Source organism: Phyllobates terribilis, unplaced genomic scaffold (assembly GCF_046119375.1).
Source record: "Phyllobates terribilis strain yellow unplaced genomic scaffold, ASM4611937v1 Scaffold_1__5_contigs__length_1240528914, whole genome shotgun sequence".
Taxonomy (NCBI): domain Eukaryota; kingdom Metazoa; phylum Chordata; class Amphibia; order Anura; family Dendrobatidae; genus Phyllobates; species Phyllobates terribilis.
Genome location: NW_027362761.1, coordinates 250,792,353 through 250,813,304, shown reverse-complemented (window position 1 = coordinate 250,813,304; position 20,952 = coordinate 250,792,353). Strand labels below are relative to the sequence as shown.

At 42.9% G+C, this 20,952-nt stretch overlaps 1 protein-coding gene and 1 long non-coding RNA gene across 3 annotated transcripts in view; one reads left to right on the top strand and one right to left on the bottom strand.

Annotated features, from left to right (window-relative positions):
• LOC141256225 (uncharacterized) overlaps positions 1–20,952 on the top strand; it is a 320,798-nt gene that overhangs the window by 150,197 nt on the left and 149,649 nt on the right. The window lies entirely within an intron of this gene.
• RIPK3 (receptor interacting serine/threonine kinase 3) overlaps positions 1–20,952 on the bottom strand; it is a 74,238-nt gene that overhangs the window by 51,905 nt on the left and 1,381 nt on the right. The window contains exons 2-6 of one of the 2 annotated variants that reach the window (XM_073671151.1): positions 19,725–19,957; positions 17,790–17,960; positions 17,120–17,438; positions 15,379–15,527; positions 1,699–1,748 (exon numbers count right to left, since the gene is read on the bottom strand). In XM_073671151.1, the coding sequence (XP_073527252.1) occupies positions 1,699–1,748; positions 15,379–15,527; positions 17,120–17,438; positions 17,790–17,923 (652 nt within the window). In that variant the 5' untranslated portion in view covers positions 17,924–17,960; positions 19,725–19,957. The remainder of the gene's footprint in view (positions 1–1,698; positions 1,749–15,378; positions 15,528–17,119; positions 17,439–17,789; positions 17,961–19,724; positions 19,958–20,952) is intronic. The other variant, XM_073671150.1, reaches the window with a different exon arrangement.

The window sequence follows — 20,952 nt, the reverse complement described above, 5'->3', positions numbered from 1 at the left end:
CTATTATAGGGTTTTATCAACAATACAGCCCAGAGTGCTACTTGAGTCTTTCCCAAATATCACTCCCATACTTGGAAATGGCAAGACACTTTAATTTATGGCTGCACAACCTGCGGGCCACCATGCTATCCTCTGCACCCCCTTAACAATTTGCTCACAGACATGTTAGGGTCTGGTGGCTGCTGACATTTATTTTCAATGCCACAGAGAAAACGAGCAGCTCTCAGGAACGGGTATATACTAATGGTGCACTGTGTGGCCCTCTTTGACACCTCCATATATTTACAGAACGGGGTAGCACTCAGAAAGGGAGTAGATGACATGGCCATACATGAGTGCGATTATCATGATCGTAGTTTAAGTGGCAGCTCACACTAACTACAATGGATAGAGCCTCATAAATGCACTTTCTGAGTGCGAATAAATGAGAAGGTGAATCCCATCTCTTCTAAGGTTGCAGTGCTGGAAGTGAAATGGGCACCTATCAGACATTTATGGCATATATTTTAGACGTGCCATAAATGGTAATTTCCCTTTCAGATTTATTGTGGCGTTTGGGATTGGTTCAATCTGATAATATGGCCCTAGGGCCACAAATGGTGGTGCAGCCTTGCTTTTTTAAAAATAAGGGGTCCATCTTAGTGTCTCTAAATAATGTTTTAAACCCTATGTATTGCTATTAAAACTGCCCCTATTGTAAATAGCTTAGGAGCTATAAACTTAAAGGGTTGGTCCAGTACTATTTTATTTTTTTTAACTATGGGCCTAAAAAGAGGCAGGTAGTTGCTAACAGAGGCAACTACATGCTTGTTCTACCAGGGCCAGATCAAAGCGATCACTTCTTCCGGGCTGCTCTGTTGACGGGGCGTACAGTGCTGACGTCATGCTGATTGATGGTCGGCAATCTGCAATTAGGCATGATGTCGGCAGTCCCATCTCGTCAACGGAGCACAGCGGAAGAGAAGCTGCGCCTCTTTGTCGACGTGACATCATTGGTTGCCGCTGAAATGCTGGTCGGAGCAGTCTGTGACCACTCTGTGCCAGCAGAGATCAGCACCAGGCACAACAGGCAGGTAGTTAGTAACTACCTGCCTGTTAGTTCTTAATCCCGTGGTAAAAAAATTATATAGTCCTGGATAACCCCTTCAAGGCTAATACCACATGTTGACTTTGACCTTGACACCTGTCGCGCGCCCAAGGTTCGCTAGGTACCGCTGCTACATCACAGCGCAATACATGTGAATGGAGTCCAAACTTGTCATATTTTCCCCAACTTGCCTCTTGCTGTTGCTGTACCCCTCGGGGTTACAATGAGACACCATTCACTTATGCTGCACTGTGATGTAGCAATGACGCCGAGCGAACCTTGGTCGTGCGAAAGGTGTCATGGCCAAAATCACCATGTAGCCCTAGCCTAAAGTATACTATTAAAACTCACCTTATAAAAAAGCCGCTAATATAATTTTCTTCTATGTAAGTAAATGTTTCCGCAGGCTAGTGGATCAAGCAATATGTGACATACAGTGGGCATTTTAAGGGCAAAGGATTTTTCCATATCTTCGCTTAGTAATTACACGTCATTTGATCCCTACAGGACACAATATGCTGCATTCATCTATGTAGTTATGATGTACTTTAGGTTTCGTGTCTCTTCCAAGACCCCTGTCATAAAATCCCTTTCATAGTGTACATTCCTACCAGGATAAGGACTTTCTCCTCTAAGCACCACTGCGGATAGGATGGCGAAACTAAAAGAGAAAAATATCAGAATTAGTATTATTATATGAATATTTGCATTTTCTGACTTTAAAAAAGTGTCGACGCAATAGGCTGGAAGTTCCTGTTTTCTGTAAGTCACTGGTCAGCTTTGTGGTATGACTAGGACGGGATAAGCAAAGTCATCGGTAAAAGAATATGACCTTTCTCTGTCAGATTCTATCAGATTCCCTTCCTTCCAGCTGCTATTAAACACACATCTTTCTGCACCATCCATAGAAATAATACATAAAGGAAGTTTGTATCTCCAATATGGACACCCTAAGAATAAGTGTTATTAATAATTAACAAACTTCAGTAACTAAAGGGAAATCAAGACATTGTACTTTTTCCCAAATTAAGACTTTTTAAATGGAAATGTGCCTTTAAAGGGAACCTGTCATCAGGATTTTGCTAAGTAAACTAGGGGCAGTGTCAGGTGGGCGCAGTTACGCTGATTAAAATGATACCTGGGTTGATGAAATCCGTCTTGTGGTTGTTGCTTAATCTTTATTTGCAATTTGGAGATAATTCGATTCTTGTGCTTTGGGGCGGCCTGTGGGCAGGGCTTTATGTGGTGCTCTGTTCTCATATTAATACTCATGGGCTTAAATGATCCTTCAGTGACCTGCCTCCTGTTTTAAATACTGTGCTTTCGCAGTTCATATTGTGGTCTTTTAAAAATTTTTTTTACTCCAGCATGCACAGTGGCATCTAATGCTTGCCGATAGATGCTACTGCGCAAGCGCCGCGGGCATTTTACTGGAGCCAAATTTTTTTTTTCTCTAACAAAATGGCATTGGCGCATGTGCAGTAGCATCTATCGGCAAGCGATAGATGCTACTGCACATGTGCCGCCCACCAGTGCGTCGGGCTTACGCAGAATAAGAGCATTTCTTGAAGATAGATGCTACAGCGCCGCGCCATTTTGTTGGAGCAAAAAAAAAAAAAAGTCTCCCGCAAAATGTCCGCGGCACGTGCGCAGTAGCATCTATTGGCAAGCGATAGATGCTACTGAGCACCATATTGCTGGAGGAACAATCAGAGAAAAGGTATAATAGAAACAAGTCACCAATTCTGCATTTATCACCCACTCCTGGTTTTGTCTCCCACTCCTGAGTAAAAATACTGATCGAATGCTGACCAAATACTGATAGTGGGGCTGTGGCCTTAGAGTGAGAAACAAATAATTTCTGTCTCTCCACAGGGTCAGATGCTAGCTTGATCCCAACAGGATATGGCTTGAAATAAATGATTTCTAAGATTGTCCTGGTGTACCTGTGGGTGTACAGTTGCAAAGTTTTGGTAAACTATTTGTACACGACTCATTTTAAATTAAAGGGGTTGTCAAGCTTTAGGCTACAAGTCTTCAGTTATTCTATGTGACTGCAGACTTGTGAATCCTTACATCACGCGACACCGGGGTCTGGTGACCGCAAGTATGTGATTTGCATATACAGCTCTGGCAAAAAATTAAAAGACCACTGCAAAATTTTAATTTTCTCTGATTTTTCTCTTTATAGGTATATTTTGGAGTAAAATGTACATTGTTGTTTTATTCTATAAACTACTGACAACATGTCTCCGAAATTCAAAGCTAAAAATTTTGTATTTATTTGCAGCAATTGAGAAATTGTCAAAATAATAAAAAAAGAAACTGTGCTTTCAGACCTCAAATAATGCAAAGAAAACAAGTTCTTATTCATTTAAAAACAACAATACTCGGGGGCGTGGCCTGGCCGAGTATGTGAGCAGACGTGAGGCAGAGGAGCTCCTGTAACCCTGTCCTGTAATCCTTCCTGCCCGAGGGAAATACTATACTTGAGAGGACTTACCAGGTGGCCTGGGGTCTCAGGAGTGCGGGGGAGCAATCGGCGGTGCAGTACGGGATGACCCGGCGAGACAGCAAGCAGAGACAGGCGGCCAGCGCATCGCAGCACGAGGGCCAAAATGGCGCCGCGGCCTCTAAGGCGGGGACCGAGACTCCAAGGAAGCGGGAGAAGCGCATGGAGACGGCGATCCGGCTTTCCAAATATGCACACGGCGGAGGAGCTGAGGAGCCTGCACCCGATCAGAATGTGCAGTCATTAAAAAGCACGGTAACGGAAGGGGATGTGGAAAGGGCAGCGGGGGAGGCATAGGAGAAGCCATATCAAAGGAAAATATAGACTCCCAATCCAACTACTGCCCCCAGCAGAGAGGCTCAGGTTACCAGTGATGCTGACACAGGGACAATGGATGATGAGCCTACTTTAAAAGATGTGCTGCTGGCCATCTCACATAGCAAAGCAGATCTCACTGAACATATAGGGTCTGTGAAAATAGACATATCTCATATACGCCATGACATGCAGAAAACAAGGGAGTGTCTCACTGCAACAGAAGGTAGAGTGGGGGATTTGGAAGATACTGTGACTCCTATGACTAAAACACTTAAAACAGCTACTGACTCTATTAACTATTTACTCAACAAAACGGATGATTTTGAAAATCGCCTAAGAAGAAATAATGTGCGTATTGTGGGTGTGCCTGAGAAAGCAGAGGGCAGAGAGGTGGTGGATTTTTTTGAGACATGGCTGCTGCAATCCTTTGGAAAAGATGAATTCTCTAAAATGTTCGCTATTGAGAGGGCACACAGGGTCCCCACCAGACCTCCACCTCCTGGGGCAATGCCACGTACAGTCTTAATTAAAATGCTGCATTTTCGTGATAGAGATAAAATCCTGCAATTGGCGCGGTCGGCTAATGACTTATGTATAGAGGGGGCGAGAGTATCCTCCTATCCTGACTTCTCTGTGGAGGTGCAAAAGAGACGCGCCCAATTTCAAGATGTCAAGCGCAGATTGAGAACACTTCAAGTACCCTATGCAATGCTATATCCTGCACGGCTGCGAGTCACAGCACTGGGTGAAACTCATTTTTTTGATTCATCAAAGGAGGCTGTAAAGTGGCTGGACTTAAAAGAGAGACAAATTCGGGCGGGCTGACGCCAATTTTGTGAAGATCCTTGACAGAATATAATGTAATAATCCAGGGATTTTGAATTCTAGTGGATAATACTCCTCTGTTGCCTACTGAATTTATGTCCATAAATGTTATGATTGTTATTTTACAGTTATTGTATACTGCTCATAACCTGGCTCTCATATATACCTCGGGCAGGCCAATATACTTATATAGTTGTTGAGGTGCTGGTTTCACCTACAATGTATAAGCAGGGATAAGACACTCTGCCGTTTGAATGTTCTGGGAACGTTGTGTGGGGGGGGAATGAGGGAGTCTCTGATGCAACTCATGTTGCGGCGCCTCGTGTGCTTAAGGCCTACTAGGCTGCATGAGGCTAAACACCAGACTCTACATAGTACGGCTTTGGTATTCATTTGATTAAGGGGGGGGGGATGTTAAATGAGGTAGTGAGGGGGGGTAAAAGAACAGAATTTACTTTGTTTGGTGCAGACTGTGTATTAATACAATACTATAATCTTGATGGTCAGACGCACGAGTGGGTGCGGAGGGATGTATGCGACGGTCCATTTTCAATTGTTGAAGCATGGTCAAGCAGATTAATGTAGTATCCTGGAATGTCAGGGGATCACGGCAAAAGATTTGCGGCACTTAAATATCTTAAGGAATATCGGGACTCGATAATCTGTCTGCAAGAGACGCATTGCAATATGGAGGCCGCTACAGCACTGAGCAAGCTTTGGAGGGGGCAAGCATATCATTCTACACATAGTACTTACTCTAGGGGGGGTAGTATATTGATTCATCCGAATTTACCCTTTGAATGTGAAAAAAGTATCTGTGACAGGGAGGGTAGGTATGTGTGCCTAGTGTGCAGAGTGGCTGGACTTAGAATTTGCCTAATCGCTCTATATATTCCTCCACCTTTCTCTATACAGACTTTGCGCCAAATATTCCCATGGATAACGGAATTTGCTACCATACCCCTGTTAGTCATCGGGGATTTTAATATGTACCTACATGCTGAGCTTGATAAGTATAGGGGTAATGTGAAGGGAGGGGCTGCTCAAGAGACGTCATTGGCAAGGGTCCTACAGGAAATTAGCTTGGTAGATGTGTGGCGGGCTCGATTCCCAAATGTTAAGCAGTATTCATGTTATTCAGCATCCTATTCTTCTCTGTCCAGAATTGACCTGGCTCTGGGAAATAGTCACCTAGTCCCTTTAGTTACTAAAGTAGAATACTGCACAAGAATGTTATCTGATCATTCCCCATTATTGGTAGTTTTGGGGGTAGATTCTGGCATTACAAATAAAAGAGTATTGTGGAGATTTAATCCCTACTGGCTGGACGTGTTTGGGGAACAGGTGGATTTAGCAGGTAAATTAAATTATTTCTTTAAAGACAACATAGGCTCTGCTTCTTTAAATATGGTATGGGAAACCATGAAGGCGTTCTTAAGGGGGATCCTGATTAAGGAGATTTCCGTGGTTAAATCCAGAAACAGGGCTCGTACCCAGGAGTTGCGGAGAGAAGTAGACATACTGGAACAGAGGTATGTTGGGTCCCCAATTATAGAGAATAGGGAACACTGGATACGGGCACAGGATACACTGAATGATCATATATTGAAACAAGCAGAACATAAACGATTCTTTCTTAAACAACAGTTTTATGTGGATGGAGAAAGTGCAGGACACTTGCTGGCCACTATAGCCAAGGCCCAGACTGGGGCTCCTATGATTGCAGCCATCAGGGATACTATGGGTGCTGTAATTACTGACTCAAAAGCTATAATGGAAGAATTTTTTCAGTTTTACAGACAATTATATGCCTCCAAACAGACTAACGAGCAAAGGGACATAGATCTATACCTTCATAATATGCAAATACCATGCCTAACAGATAGCCAAAGAGAACAATTAGATGCACCAATTACACTGGAGGAGATGCAGGAAGCTTTAAAAGATTTTCAAAATAACAAAGCCCCTGGTGCGGATGGGATCCCCGCGGAAATTTATAAGGAGGCTGGGGGGGTTTTACTTCCCAGGTTACTGGAAGTCTTTAGGGAAGCAAAGGAGAGGGGGACCTTGCCAACTTCAACGAGGGAGGCTAACATAGTTCTTTTGCTTAAACCTGGAAAGGATGCCCTAAACCCTGAATCATATAGGCCAATATCCTTACTCTCGGTAGATGTAAAAATTCTAGCTAAGATCCTGGCTACCAGATTGGGGGCGGTTATTACGCACCTGATTGCAGAAGACCAGACTGGATTTATACCAGCCAAGTCAACGGCAATTAATTTGCGTCGGCTTTTCCTTAACCTACAAATGCAGCCACACAATGTGGGTGGTAGGGCAGTGCTATCGCTTGATGCCGCTAAGGCTTTTGATAGTGTCGAGTGGGAGTACTTATGGGCTGTTTTGAGAAAGATGGGATTTGGTGCTGAATTTCGAGCCTGGGTGCAACTTTTATATAGCAATCCGGTAGCTCGGATTAGAATTAATGCAAATCTTTCTGGTAACATTGAAATGGGCAGAGGCACGCGTCAAGGCTGCCCGTTGTCCCCCCTACTATTCGCCCTGGCTGTGGAGACGTTGGCTGTTAAGCTTCGTTCCAGCAGCGAAATACAGGGGTTCTGCTACAAAACACTGGAGGAGCGGGTGGCCTTATATGCCGACGACCTTCTGTTGTTTCTGGGTGACACGGAGCAATCTCTGATGGCGGCTATGAATCTAATAACGGAGTTTGGAGATTATTCTGGCTTGCGGATGAATTGGGACAAATCAGTCCTTATGCCGGTTGATGGTTTGTCTCAGAATACGAAGGTAGGGAGTACCAGCTTGAAGGTTGTGCGGGAATTCAAATATCTCGGAGTTAGAGTGACCGCATCTATCGGAGATTATATTCCTTTAAATTTACTTGAGCTGCTTGCCAAGTTTCAACAAAAGGCCAATACTTGGAGTAAACTTCCCTTATCAGTGGTAGGTCGAACTAATTTAATTAAAATGGTGTTAATGCCCCAATTATTATATATCCTTCATAATTCACCTGTTTGGATCCCCATGAGAATATTTTATAAGTTTCAGGCATTGTTTCGGGAGCTGATCTGGAAAAAAGGGGTGGCCAGAATTAGTTTGAATACACTTCAAAGGCCCAAAGATCAGGGGGGACTAGCCGCACCTAATCCATGGATATACTTTCTGGCCTCTCAGACTCAACAGCTCGGGTTGGTTCAGGGGAACCTGGATAAACTGATACGCCTACTTTCACACAATCTGCTGATTATCTCCTTTTTAGAAACAGGAATCTCGGGGTGGGATGCTAGGCGACACCTCCCGACCCTAACACTTATGGGGAAAACGTGGCAGAAAATCAAACTGCTGTTGGGAATGAAAGGCTTTACCCCGTTTACTCCGTTGTGGCATAATGCGGGCCTTCCAGAGATCCATAAATTGAAAGGATTCGGAATATGGGAAAAATTGGGAATAACTAATGTGGCGCAAATATTAGAGGGGGAAATACTTAAATCGTTCCAACAGATAAAAGACGAATATTGTGTCCCACAAACCAGTTTCTACTTTTATCTCCAATTGAGGCACGCATGGTTTGTACAGTCATGGGCAAAAGTATTGAGAATGAGACAAATAGTAATTTTTCCAAAGTTTACTGCTTCATTTTTTGTAATGGCAATTTGCATATACTCCTGAATGTCAAAGAGTGATCAGCTTAACAGCAATTACTGTACTTGCAAAGTCAATATTTGCCCAGAAAATGAACTTTAACCCCCAAAACACATTTCAACATCATTGCAGTCCTGCCTTAAAAGGAGCAGCTAACATCGTTTTAGTGATTGATCCATTAACACAGGTGTGGGTGTTGATGACAGGGCTGGCGATCAATCAGTCATGATTAAGTAAGAATGACATCACTGGACACTTTAAAAGGAGGCTGGTTCTTGGTATCATTGTTTCTCTTCAGTTAACCATGGTTATCTCTAAAGAAACACGTGCAGCCATCATTGCACTGCACAAAAATGGCCTAACAGGGAAGAGTATCGCAGCTACAAAGATTGCACCTCAGTCAACAATCTATCGCATCATCAAGAACTTCAAGGAGAGAGCTTCCATTGTTGTCAAAAATGCTCCAGGGCGCCCAAGAAAGACCAGCAAGCGCCAGGACCGTATCTTAAAACTGTTTCAGCTGCGGGATCGGACTACCAGCAGTGCCGAGCTTGCTCAGGAATGGCAGCAGGCTGGTGTGAGTGCTTCTGCATGCACTGTGAGGCGGAGACTCTTTGAGCAAGGGCTGGTTTCAAGGAGGGCAGCAAAGAAGCCACTTCTCTCCAGAAAAAACATCAGGGACCGACTGATATTCTGCAAAAGGTACAGGGAGTGGACTGCTGAGGTCTGGGGCAAAGTCATTTTCTCTGATGAATCCCCTTTTCGATTGTTTGGGACATCTGGAAAACAGCTTATTCGGAGAAGAAGAGGTGAGCGCTACCACCAGTCTTGTCTCATGCCAACTGTAAAGCATCCTGAAACCATTCATGTGTGGGGTTGCTTCTCAGCCAAGGGAATTGGCTCACTCACAGTCTTGCCTAAAAACACAGCCATGAATAAAGAATGGTACCAGAATGTCCTCCAAGAGCAACTTCTCCCAACCGTCCAAGAGCAGTTTGGCGCCCAACAATGCCTTTTCCAGCATGATGGAGCACCTTGCCATAAAGCAAAGGTGATAACTAAATGGCTCATGGAACAAAACATAGAGATTTTGGGTCCATGGCCTGGAAACTCCCCAGATCTTAATCCCATTGAGAACTTGTGGTCAATCATCAAGAGACGGGTGGACAAACAAAAACCAACAAATTCTGGCAAAATGCAAGCATTGATTATGCAAGAATGGACTGCTATCAGTCAGGATTTGGTCCAAAAGTTGATTGAAAGCATGCCAGGGAGAATTACAGAGGTCTTGAAGAAGAAGGGGCAACACTGCAAATATTGACTTGCTGCATTAACTCATTCTAACTGTCAATATAACCTATTGGTACTCATAATATGATTGCAATTATATTTCTGTATGTGATATAAACATCAGACAAACACTAATAAAAACCAGAGGCCAGCAGATCATGTGAAAATATAATTTTGGTGTCATTCTCAAAACTTTTGGCCATGACTGTACAGCCACGACATATGCAGAGTAAAATCCAACATCATATACTGTTTAATACGCTACTATGCCATAGAGGTGGGAAGGGAATGATATCCAGAATTTACGGGATACTTATGCAGCAATTTCAGTGGGACAGACCCTTAAATGTCAAGGAGAGGTGGGAATGTGACATTGGTACTATATCCTCAGAGGAGTGGGAAGATGTGGTGGAGAGTGTTCCGACATTATCTACATGTGAAGCACATAGACTCTCACAGTTGTATTTATTACATAGAGTATATAGAACCCCCAAATTTCTACAGCGCATTGGGGTAAGGAATGACAGTATGTGTCCGAAATGTGGAGAGGAAGGAGCAGATCTTATGCATATGATGTGGATGTGTAGGAGGGTCGCTGTATTCTGGAATGAGTGTGTGCAATATATTAATATGGTGTTTGAGTGTAATTTACCCCTACATCCTAAAGTATGTGTATTAGGCCATGTGGAAATAATAGGATGTGAAGAGGATGAAATAGTGGCCATTAAGAGGACTCTATACCAGGTCAGAAAGCTTATAGCCGCACATTGGCTGGATCCCTCCCCTCTCAGGTTCCAAGAATTCCTGGATAGAATGCGTCTTTTATTAAGATTAGAAGAGGGAGTGTACAAAAAACGGAAGGCTATACGTAAATTTGACAAAATCTGGGGTAAATGGAGCATGTTTCATGGTCATTATGTCATGTCTAATTTAAATATCACTTGAGATTGAAATGTTGTGGTCTCCCATATTCTGTATAACTAATTGCTGATTGTCAGATGCTATGCTATATATTCTTGGATCAATTTATCAATGCCTTAACGGTCAAATAAGCTATATGATAGTACACGGTCTGTAATAACAAAATTTGCTCTTGTCATATGGTTCTTGGGGTTGTAATGGGTGGGGGGAAGGGGAATGGGTGGGTTTTGAGAGGCACTACCAGTTTGGTGATGTCTCACTGTTGTTTATTTGTAATGTTGAAAATATTTTAATAAAAAATATCTGATTTAAAAAAACAACAACAACAATACTCATGATTTAACTCAGGAAGAGTTCAGAAATCAATATTTGGTGGAATAACCATGATTTTTAATCACAGCTTTCATGCCTCTTGGCATGCATTCCACCAGTCTTTCACACTGCTTTTGGGTGATCTTATGCCACTCCTGGCACAACAATGGAATCAGTTCTTTGTTTGATGGCTTGTGACTATCCATCTTCCTCTTCATTACATTCCAGAGGTTTTCAATGGGGTTCAGGTCTGGAGATTGGGCTGGCCTTGACAGGGTCTTGATGTGGTGCTCCTTCATCCACACATTGATTGACCTAGCTGTGTGGCATGGGGCATTGTCCTGCTGGAAAAAACAGTCCTCTGAGTTGGGGAACATTGCCAGAGCAGAAGGAAGCGAGTGTTTTTCAAGGATAACCTTGTATGCGGCTTGATTCATACGTCCTTCGCAAAGATTCAGCTGCCCAATTCCAGCCTTGCTGAAGCATCCCCAGATCATCACTGATCCTCCACCAAATTTCACAGTGGGTGCAAGACACTGTGGCTTGTATGCCTCTCCAGGTCTCCATCTAACCATTAGTCGACCAGGTGTTGGGCAAAGCTGAAAATTAGACTCATCAGAGAAGATTACCTTACTCCAGTCCTCTATGGTCCAATCCTTATGGTCTTTGGCAAACTTAAGCCTGGCTCTCCTTTGCTTCTCATTGATGAAAGGCTTTTTTCTAGCTTTACATGACTTGAGGCCTGCCTCTAGGAGCCTGTTACGAACTGTTCTTGCCGTGCACTTCACCCCAGCTGCCATTTGCCATTCCTCTTGTAGGTCACTTGATGTCATCCTGCAGTTGCTGATTGACATTCGAATAAGATGACGGTCATCCCGGTCAGTGGAGAGTCGCTTTTGCCCTCTGCCGGTCTGTAGCTTTGTTGTCCCCAATGTCTGCTGCTTGACCTTGTTGTAATGGACTGCTATCTTCAACATTTGAAGGATGGAGGCAACATGAAGCTCACTATATCCCTCTGCTAGTAAAGCCAGAATTGAGCCCTTCTTTTCCTCACTCAAGACTTTTCTTTTCAACTCCTTTGGAATGGTAAAAGTTATTTTTTCATTCAAATTACTTTTGAGCTATTCCTAGCACTTGTTTTGCCATCCAGTGTTTCCTATTGCAAGAGGATTGTGAAGACCACAGCAGTGTTTTTTTATACTTTCCCTCGTTACATAAAATTTGGTTCAGGTGGTCACCTAATCAGAAGCACATTAAGTAGAATGAGGTGGACTTTGGATAGAATGCAACTGACACTGGAATGGAATGGCTGTCAGATATGTAGAGATGGTGATTTTTAGAAAACTGTGCAGTGGTCTCTATTTATAAGTGTTCTTTCTTTATTTAAATGGGTTGTCCAGATTAAAAAAAAATATATCAAAGGGCCTAAAAAAGTAAGTTACACACCTAATCCGGTTTGACATGTCCGATATTCATGGTCCTAGTATGAACTGCGGTGTGTGGACTCACTATGGGTCTCCTGTCCCGAATTCAACAGCTTTGTATATGCCTGTGAGACTGTTTAGTTTGGTTTTGGAGTCCTGCAGCCGAATCAAGATATTGAGGTATATACTCAGACCGTGAATGCAGGATATGTGAAGCCTTACTAATATACTTCAGTTATGTCACTTGTCCAATCTTCAGGCATCTCTCCCACTTTCAGGTTCAGCAGCTTCACTTTTGATTTTGTAATGAACAAAGAAGAAAATTTCCAGAATTTACATGTGACCAGTATTGAGAATAAAGGTGGCTGGCTGACTCCTTATTATAATCGGTAAGTCAGTACCCTTCTGTTACAGATAGAGAAGGGGGCTGGTATAGTCAATGAAACATGTTGAACTGTAGCCTAGTGTAACATCTCCGGGACCTGCTCCTGTGATGTCTGCTCCTCTCTGCAGGTACATTCTGCTAGTGGCACTGGTGATGAGGAAGACAGATAGTTTTGCTATCATTGGTTCCCATCTTTGGTCCACCTCTAGTTAGCCTGTGATATTCCCATTTTGATCTTGACCCATTTCCTCATTATTCTTCTGCCTTCTGTTTTTGTTCCTTGACTGCTCTTTTGGTTTTGACTTCGGACTGTTTACGCATTCTTGGTTTTGACTAGTGTTGAGAGAGTATGTTCGGTTAACCCTTTCGCTGAGTATACTCGGCTGAGCACCGAGTATTTATAGAATGCTCAGGATTTAAGTTTTCGTCGTATAGTTACGTATAATTATTTTTTTTATACTGAACTAACCCATTAAATACATATACTTGCATAGCGGTCTCCTCCTTTTTTGCTTGGTCTTCCTGCAGAACCACACAGACCTGCTCGGTAAATTCAATTAATTAAAAAGGTAAGCAAAGCCTTCAGGCCTGTGTGGTCAACATTCAATAACAAATGTCTGTGCATATTAATGAGCAACTTTAGTCTCCTACGGATGAGGATGAAAAATTATTATGTAAACGTCCAAAAAATAAATATAGGCATGTAGTAAATCATCTCCACAACAACCTTGGCAATAAACTTAAATCCCTTTAGTAAAATGTCTGTGCACATGTTGCAGTTTTGTTGCGGTTTTTTTATGTTCAGATTTGTCACAAAACCTGAAGGGTTTCCTGATGCCAGAAAAGTGTCATGGGTGTGTTAGATATGACAGACAGTCGCACTGCATCTGGCTGCAGAAGTTCACTGCGCTTGGCATTGCAGACGTCTTCTTAAATCCTTCTCACTTTTGGACCTAGCGGCAACCTCCCTCCTGCTCTGACTGACACACTCTGGCCTGGGTGTTTATAAACTCTCAGTCTGCTACAGGGAGTCGCCGGTGATATTCACATTTTCCCTTGTGAAGGCTTGGAGCTATAGCAGTCGGCTCGCGTCCTCTCTGGTGCCCTTGGAGGACGTTTGGTGTTATCTCTCTGGTGTCTGCTCAATCTAAGTTTTCCCCCTTTGTTTGTCTCCCTTGTTGTCTTTAGTTTAGTGGGGACTGACCAGTGACACCCCCCCTTCCTTTCAAGGGCGTAGCTCTAAGGATATATAGGGCTTAGGTTTCCTGCTCGGCGATTGATGTGGAACCAATATATGGATGGTAGGGTAGGCAGGGTGTTATTAGATCTGCCTAGGGGTCTCCACTCTCCCTTTCCCTAGTGTCAGGGCTTCCTTCCCCTCATTCCTTCATTTTGCACTTAGTCTTTCCCACACTGTGCGTGACACAAAGTGAATGAGAATCCTGATGTCTCATGCATACGTTGCTTATTTTTTCTTTACAAATGTGCAGCTGATATAAATCTGTAGCATGCCAATTCTTTCAGCATTTTTGCTGCAGACTTCACTCATACTAATGAGTAATGAAAAATCTGCACCAAAAGGCAAGTAAAAAACGTTGCAAAAATGAGTCAAAAACTCTGCGTATTTCCTGCCACGAGATGCTGAAATGGTGCACAAATTTCTACACCAAATACTCAACATCTGCACATACCCTAGGGTAGCGTGCAATATGTGCGTTTTTGCCGTGTCTTTTACGTGCAGTTTTGGTGCAGATTCTTCCCCAATCATTAGCATGAGTGAAATCAGCAAAAAAGCTGAAAGAATTGACATGCCGCAGATTTAACAACTGTGACAAATCTAAGCAGATAAAAAGCAACAAATCTGCGACAAATCTGCAACGTGTGCACAGACTTTCTACAGATTTCATCCATACTAATGAGTGGGAAAAATCTGCAACAAAAACGCATGTAAAAACCACAGCAAAAACGCTCCTGTTTTATGCAGCGATTTAGAGTTGCAGAAATGGTGCATAAATTTCTGCTGCAAATACTTAACGTGTGCACATACCCTCACACAATGTTGATAAAAACAAACGATTGCAGAATTATTTTTTTTGGGATGGAAATATTAAAGAGTAACTAATCATTTATTAACATTTTTTGAATTTTGTTGTTCTTTTAATTGCATACAGAGAGGTATGGCACTGGATCCTGAGAAAAAAAGTTCAGAGAAGTGTTCACCTTAGTGAAAGAGTAGTGCACTGCTCCTACCTGAGCATGCACACAGATTGTACTCTGCACTTTAATCTATCTGAGTGCTCAGGCAGGAGATGTGCGCTCCTCCTGTATCCTAAACTACACACACGTTTTTGAGAATAGGCTTCCTACTGCATCCATACTCTGATCTGTGTGTGCATGTTCAGGTAGGAGCTGTGGTGCACACTTCTCGGGGCGTTTTTGAGAATAGGCTTTCCAGTACAACCATACTCTGATCTGTGTGCATGCTCAGGTAGGAGCTGTGGGCTCCTGTCTCCTGAGGTGCACACTTCTGCGGCGTTTTTGAGCTATTGGCCTCAAGACTTTGACCCCCACCAACCTGCTTGCAATTAAAATAACACATTTAAGAATGTTAACTAATGTTTAGTTACTTTTTGTCATAACTTACCTGTAAACATCAGTTGATGTGCTTGGCTGGTACCCTTCTTGAAATGCTTCAGGTGGCATGTACTCCAGAGTACCGCCAACCCCTTCACAGTCTTCAGTTCCTTGCGTAGAGGCACTACTTGTAAACTTGGACAAGCCAAAGTCTGTGATCTGAAATTGTAGATAAGAATTTCCTATAAAAGTTTTAACAGTCACATTAAACGAGACATGACTGATCATGTTTTGCTCAAATTTATTTTAAACACTAAATTATCAAATGTCCTGTGAGATAACTCACATATGTTTATAGGACTACGGAGAAATACACAAAGTAGCTTCTCTGACTTGAATTTTCTGTCCATCTTTTTTCATATACATGAAAGGGACTTTTGCTCATATTGAGACATATTCGTGCTCTTGTGTTTTTAACCACGTATAATTATTATTATTTTGAAGTTAATCAATTTGAAATCATTATTAGCTCATATTTTAAGGGCACACTTTTATTTCTTTTTTTTTGGATATATTCAGACAAGTTCATTAAGACAAGCCCAAAGATAAGATTTGTAGGAAATCAATGATCTTGTCTCCAACCCTACCTACCTACAGCTTGGTCTTTGATTTACTATAGTAATACCGTATTATAGTATCTGTATTCCTCAGAAAGGAATACTGATTTTAAATAAGACCTACCTTAAAGATTATGTGTTACAGGATACTTGTGACTTCTGATGCATCACTCCATTTGAAAACTACCCATCTTCAACTAATTAAACCATAACTAATAACCATAACCATCCTAATCTGACTACTCAACCACAAAATCAAAGCTTTAAAAATGACTCTTGTAATACATAAAAACTGGAGTTGTTCCCTTTAAAAACAAAAACGAAAAAACCCTAGAATAACCAAGATTACAAAATATAATCACCTGCGGTTCTCCCTACGTAATGCTGCCAGAATCCACCACTGGACTCCAAGGCTTCTCTTTTGGCGGGGCATCATGTGACAGCTGCAGCCAATCAGTGACCACAATGGTGAATAACGGATCATTGCTGCAGCCAGTGATTGACTGCAGTGGTCACATGTGATTGGAATCAGATGTATCCAATATGAAATATTTTTTACCCTGACCTCTGCTATATGAGGTGAATTGGCCCACATTAGATAATTTGTCGACTTTCATATAATAATGTATATACACCTTTTGGATACTGACAGATCCTACCTACAACATTTTAGAAGAGTTTGATGATTATTTCATGTTTATGGGAACCGAGATTGAAGTGCAGAAATGACCCATAAATTAGGGCCATGCACGGTAGCTGGTGGTTGAACCAACCATTATTTGTGTTCCCTAATAATTTAAGGGTCTGAGGTTGTAATGTCCTTCCTGAACAGCACAATAAGAAGCTGAGATCCAACTAGGCCCCTGATTCGTATGACCTGTTTGTACAAGTGCACATTCACTTGGTGGAAAGTTGGCTGATCATTTTATTTGCTTGAGTCTCTTAATTCTGAGGCCATTTTTCATTTTAATTTTAAGGACAAGGTAAAAAAGATGGCGCATGTCAAATTTCGATGGCTGATCCTTTTGCTCTCAAAGGAGATAAGCTGCCACTAGAGGAGTCTGGCAGTGGCTTACTCTCCTCTCCACCTGGGTAGCTTTAGTTTGGTATAACACAATATTTTTTTTTAAATGAAGATGTTAATAATATCAATGGTAATTGTGTTTCTCTAAATAAACTCTAACTGAAGCTCACCTTTATATGCAGCCCCTCATTTAAGAGAACGTTCTTTGTTTTGAGGTCAAGGTGTAGCAGAGGAGGGGTCAAATTATGCAGCCAGTTCATACCTAATGTCACTTCATGAATTATACGAAACTTTAATGCCCAAGGAAGGGGTATAACTCTCTCCATTAGGGTGCACAAACTACCATACTCCATATATTCCATCACGATACCCAGTTCCCGGGAATTTTCCTCCATGATCCCAAATAGGCGGATTACATATGGACTGGCTGAGGCAGAAGCCATCTTCTCTGCCTCAGAAAGGAGTTCTTTGATGCCCTGGAAAACATCCCTGCAAGAAAGTACAAAGAAAAATGATTATGCTAGTTCCTTCTAATAAATTTAATACAGGGTCTCATGGAGATGAGATTCCAAGGGGTAAAATCTATCGTAACATGAGTAATATATATTGACCGGCTGTGGATGTCAAATCTGCAGCTCTGATCAATTTTCATTGTGGGATTTCTCTGCAGCTCGTAGGGAAGATTTCATAAAATCTCATCCACAATGTCCACAGTGTGATCAGAAAATCTGCTATCTATTTCACGTGAAGATACCCTTATTTTTTGCCTACGTCAATCAAGTTACAAATCCCCTATCCATAATATACATGATCAGCTCAGATCAAGTAGGTTAAACTTACCTGTTAAGTTTCTTAACTGCCACATGTTCTTTAAAATCCTTGCTTTTTGCTTTGTATACAGATCCAAAGTGTCCCCTGTCAATTAATTTCCAATCAGTTAATGATGAGCCTCGAACTACTTTATTCTTACTCATCCCTCAAGAACGACTCATTCCATTTCATCTGTGAGAGCTAAAGTAAAACAAAAAGTAAGTGAGATGTTTGGAAAAAAAATTTGCATATCCTTTTACTTAAATAGTTCCTACCAAGATTTTAGGGGTGGTCCGAAACGAAACTAACATTTAATGCTAAATGTCTATATATTTAATGTAATAATCTAATCTATTTTCTAATATACTGTAATTAAAATTCGCTATTGTTCCCTCACTACACTAGCTAACTGATTTTATCTTTTCTTTTTTTTGCCTACTTCCTGTTTGATGATGCTCCATTTGAGAACCCACAGTGCATGCTGCTGCATGCCTCTGCCCCCACGGGTCACTGCTGCAGTCTCTACCCCCACCCTTAAACGAAGCGTCATCAGTGACGTCTGTTTCAGGGGCTGGGCTGGTACCTGCTCTAATGAGCATGTGTGGCGCCCTGCTGCGCACAGGTGCCACAGAACCCAGTAGGGTGCATGGATGGACTTCTCCACAAGAGGCCCTCACACATTCACACACCTCCACCCTACCACCTCAGACCACGAGAGGGAGCCCCATTAGGGATATATAAACTGGAGGGTGGCGTTAGGCAGTCAGTGTGTGTTTAGAGTAGAGTTGAGTGTCAGTGTGTTTTTAAAAGTGGAGTCTAGTGTGCTCAGAGAGAGAGCAGCACGCAGGCTGCTGTGTGAGGCAAGTTCAGGCCTACAGCGCGCACTGAAGCCTAGTGAGGGCCCTGAGTGTGGCCGAAGGCAAGAGGGGAGAAGAAATAATGAGTGGGCAGAGGAGCGTACCAGGCTCACCCCGAACTATACACCGGACACCGGGTCCGCGCCTACAGGGTCCCTTTATACCCAGTAGGGACCACCGGACACCTGGAGGACTACAAGTCCCAGGTCGATCAACGCTGACTACTGTACCAGGGCTAGGAGTCACGGAGGCTCCAGCGTCAAGGGAGAGTGATCTCCAAGAGAAGGCCCTACCACCAGGTCAGCAGGTGCAAGAGAGAGAGAGACAGTAATTAAGCCAGGCCTAGCTCCAGGCAGGTCAGAAGCTTAGCAAGTGAAAGCAACGGATCAGGAGGCCCTATACCCGCTCACTGGGGAGAGTCCAGAACTGCACCCTTCGTACCGAGTACCCTGGACCATACCTGCATCTACACCAGTAAAGGTACCGAAGCGAACCCCCGTGTGAGTGTCTGTCATTTCTCCCTGAACCATCCTGGCTGTCTCCCACCTGTACCACCATCCATTTCCCCACGCTGCCCTGAGGCCCGCTCCACCTGTGGGGAGCCGTTCCATGATAAGCTGCTCTGACATCTGCCTCAGAGGACTGTCGCAGCGCTGGTAGACCTTACCAGGCACCACAGGTGGCGTCACGAACTATTCCAAAACCCCATATAAACCCAAATACCCCTTCCTTTTTGTTGACCGCCCGGTGCCACGGACCGGGCCAGCCACTGTGACCTACCCCCCCCCCACCAGCATCCATAGGCCCGGCTGCCGAGTACCCCATTGCCCCGGGGGCGCGTCACATGCATCGTCTGTCAATTCCGATGTATGCTCAGTAGGATCTGTGCAATATTTTTTAAAGCACAGTGACAGCGCACTATCTCACCGGCTCAATGTCAATGCCCATTGTTCTGCCCTGCCCCTGTAAGTGACAGAATTTTTAAATAAAGTATATTAGAAAATAGTTTAGATTATTACATTAAATAGGCATTCATGATTAAATATTAAGTTAGTTTTGGACCACTCCTTTAAGTAATAATCAGTTATAAAAATAGTTGAAAACTTACCGATTACTGAGGGTTAGACCCCTGGGACCCAATAGGGTTCTGCAGAGCCTCACCTAAAAAGAATGGTGTTCCACTCAATTCATTCTTTATAGGACTGACAGATAGCCAAGTACAGGACTCGGCTGTCTCTGGCAGTCCAATAGTCTGCATTTAGACAGGGTTCTGCAGAGCATCATTTTCGGGATTGGTAGAGGTTCCAGCAGTCAGAAAGTCATTGATCAGTAAGTCAGCTCCTATACAAAATTGAAACAACTCCTTCAGTTTGCCTAAATAGGCTAGTCATACAAATGAAATAAATTCTGCTGAATCATCAAATTTCAGCAGGATCAGCCAATGACAATGATCTTATGAGTCTGGTGGAATTTGACCCCATCCTGACAGCTGATGTCAGAGAATATAGAGGTTGGGTTTGTTGGATTTTAACATGCCCAATCCATTGTTCCTGCAGGAAATAAGTAAAAAAGGTCTGTCAGGGACTGCGTCCTATTAAAGAAAATGTGCATGATCGGCTAACCTGAGCTTGTGGAGTAGAGTGCTAGCTATCTACCAGTTATCTCATGCACATAGCTAGGTTAAGCTGTTGTTCCCATTAGAGCTTGTCATGTTATACTGCTAGGTGTGACGACACAGCATTTATTCTTAATTATGCCAGACATATTTTCCAGCAGGTCAGGAGACCTGAGCGATTGTTCATATGAGCCTGAACATTGACTCTTGAATTGATGTTTGTTGCAACTTATTGTGCTGCTATCCTTGGAAGTCAGGAACGCAGAGTAATTGAACAATCGATGTTTGCTAATATGTTATGTTGATTACCGATTGTATCAGTGCATGAAGCTTGTTGAAATGCAAACACTGAAGGAGCAACTGTGTAGATTGATTGAATACTCGAACAATGAGAGCTAACCTCATCCCACCTTCCCCCTGACCTGTGGATGTGGTCTGGAGGACAGATGTGGGTATAAAAAGGACCCCTATTCTTCGCAGTGAGACTCTACATGACAGTAGCCAAGACACCTTGGCTCCAACTGAAGGAATACATATTTGAGACACTCTACAGGAAGTCAGCTTAAGGGGCCAAGGTCCCAGCTGGAGAAATACAGATTTGCTCTATTGACCATCACTGAACCCTCAAAGTGCCAAATCCAGGTTGGGACAATCAGATCACCTGGCCACATACCTACAATGGACTCTGTCAGCTTTCTAAGCTTTCCGCTAACTCCTCTCT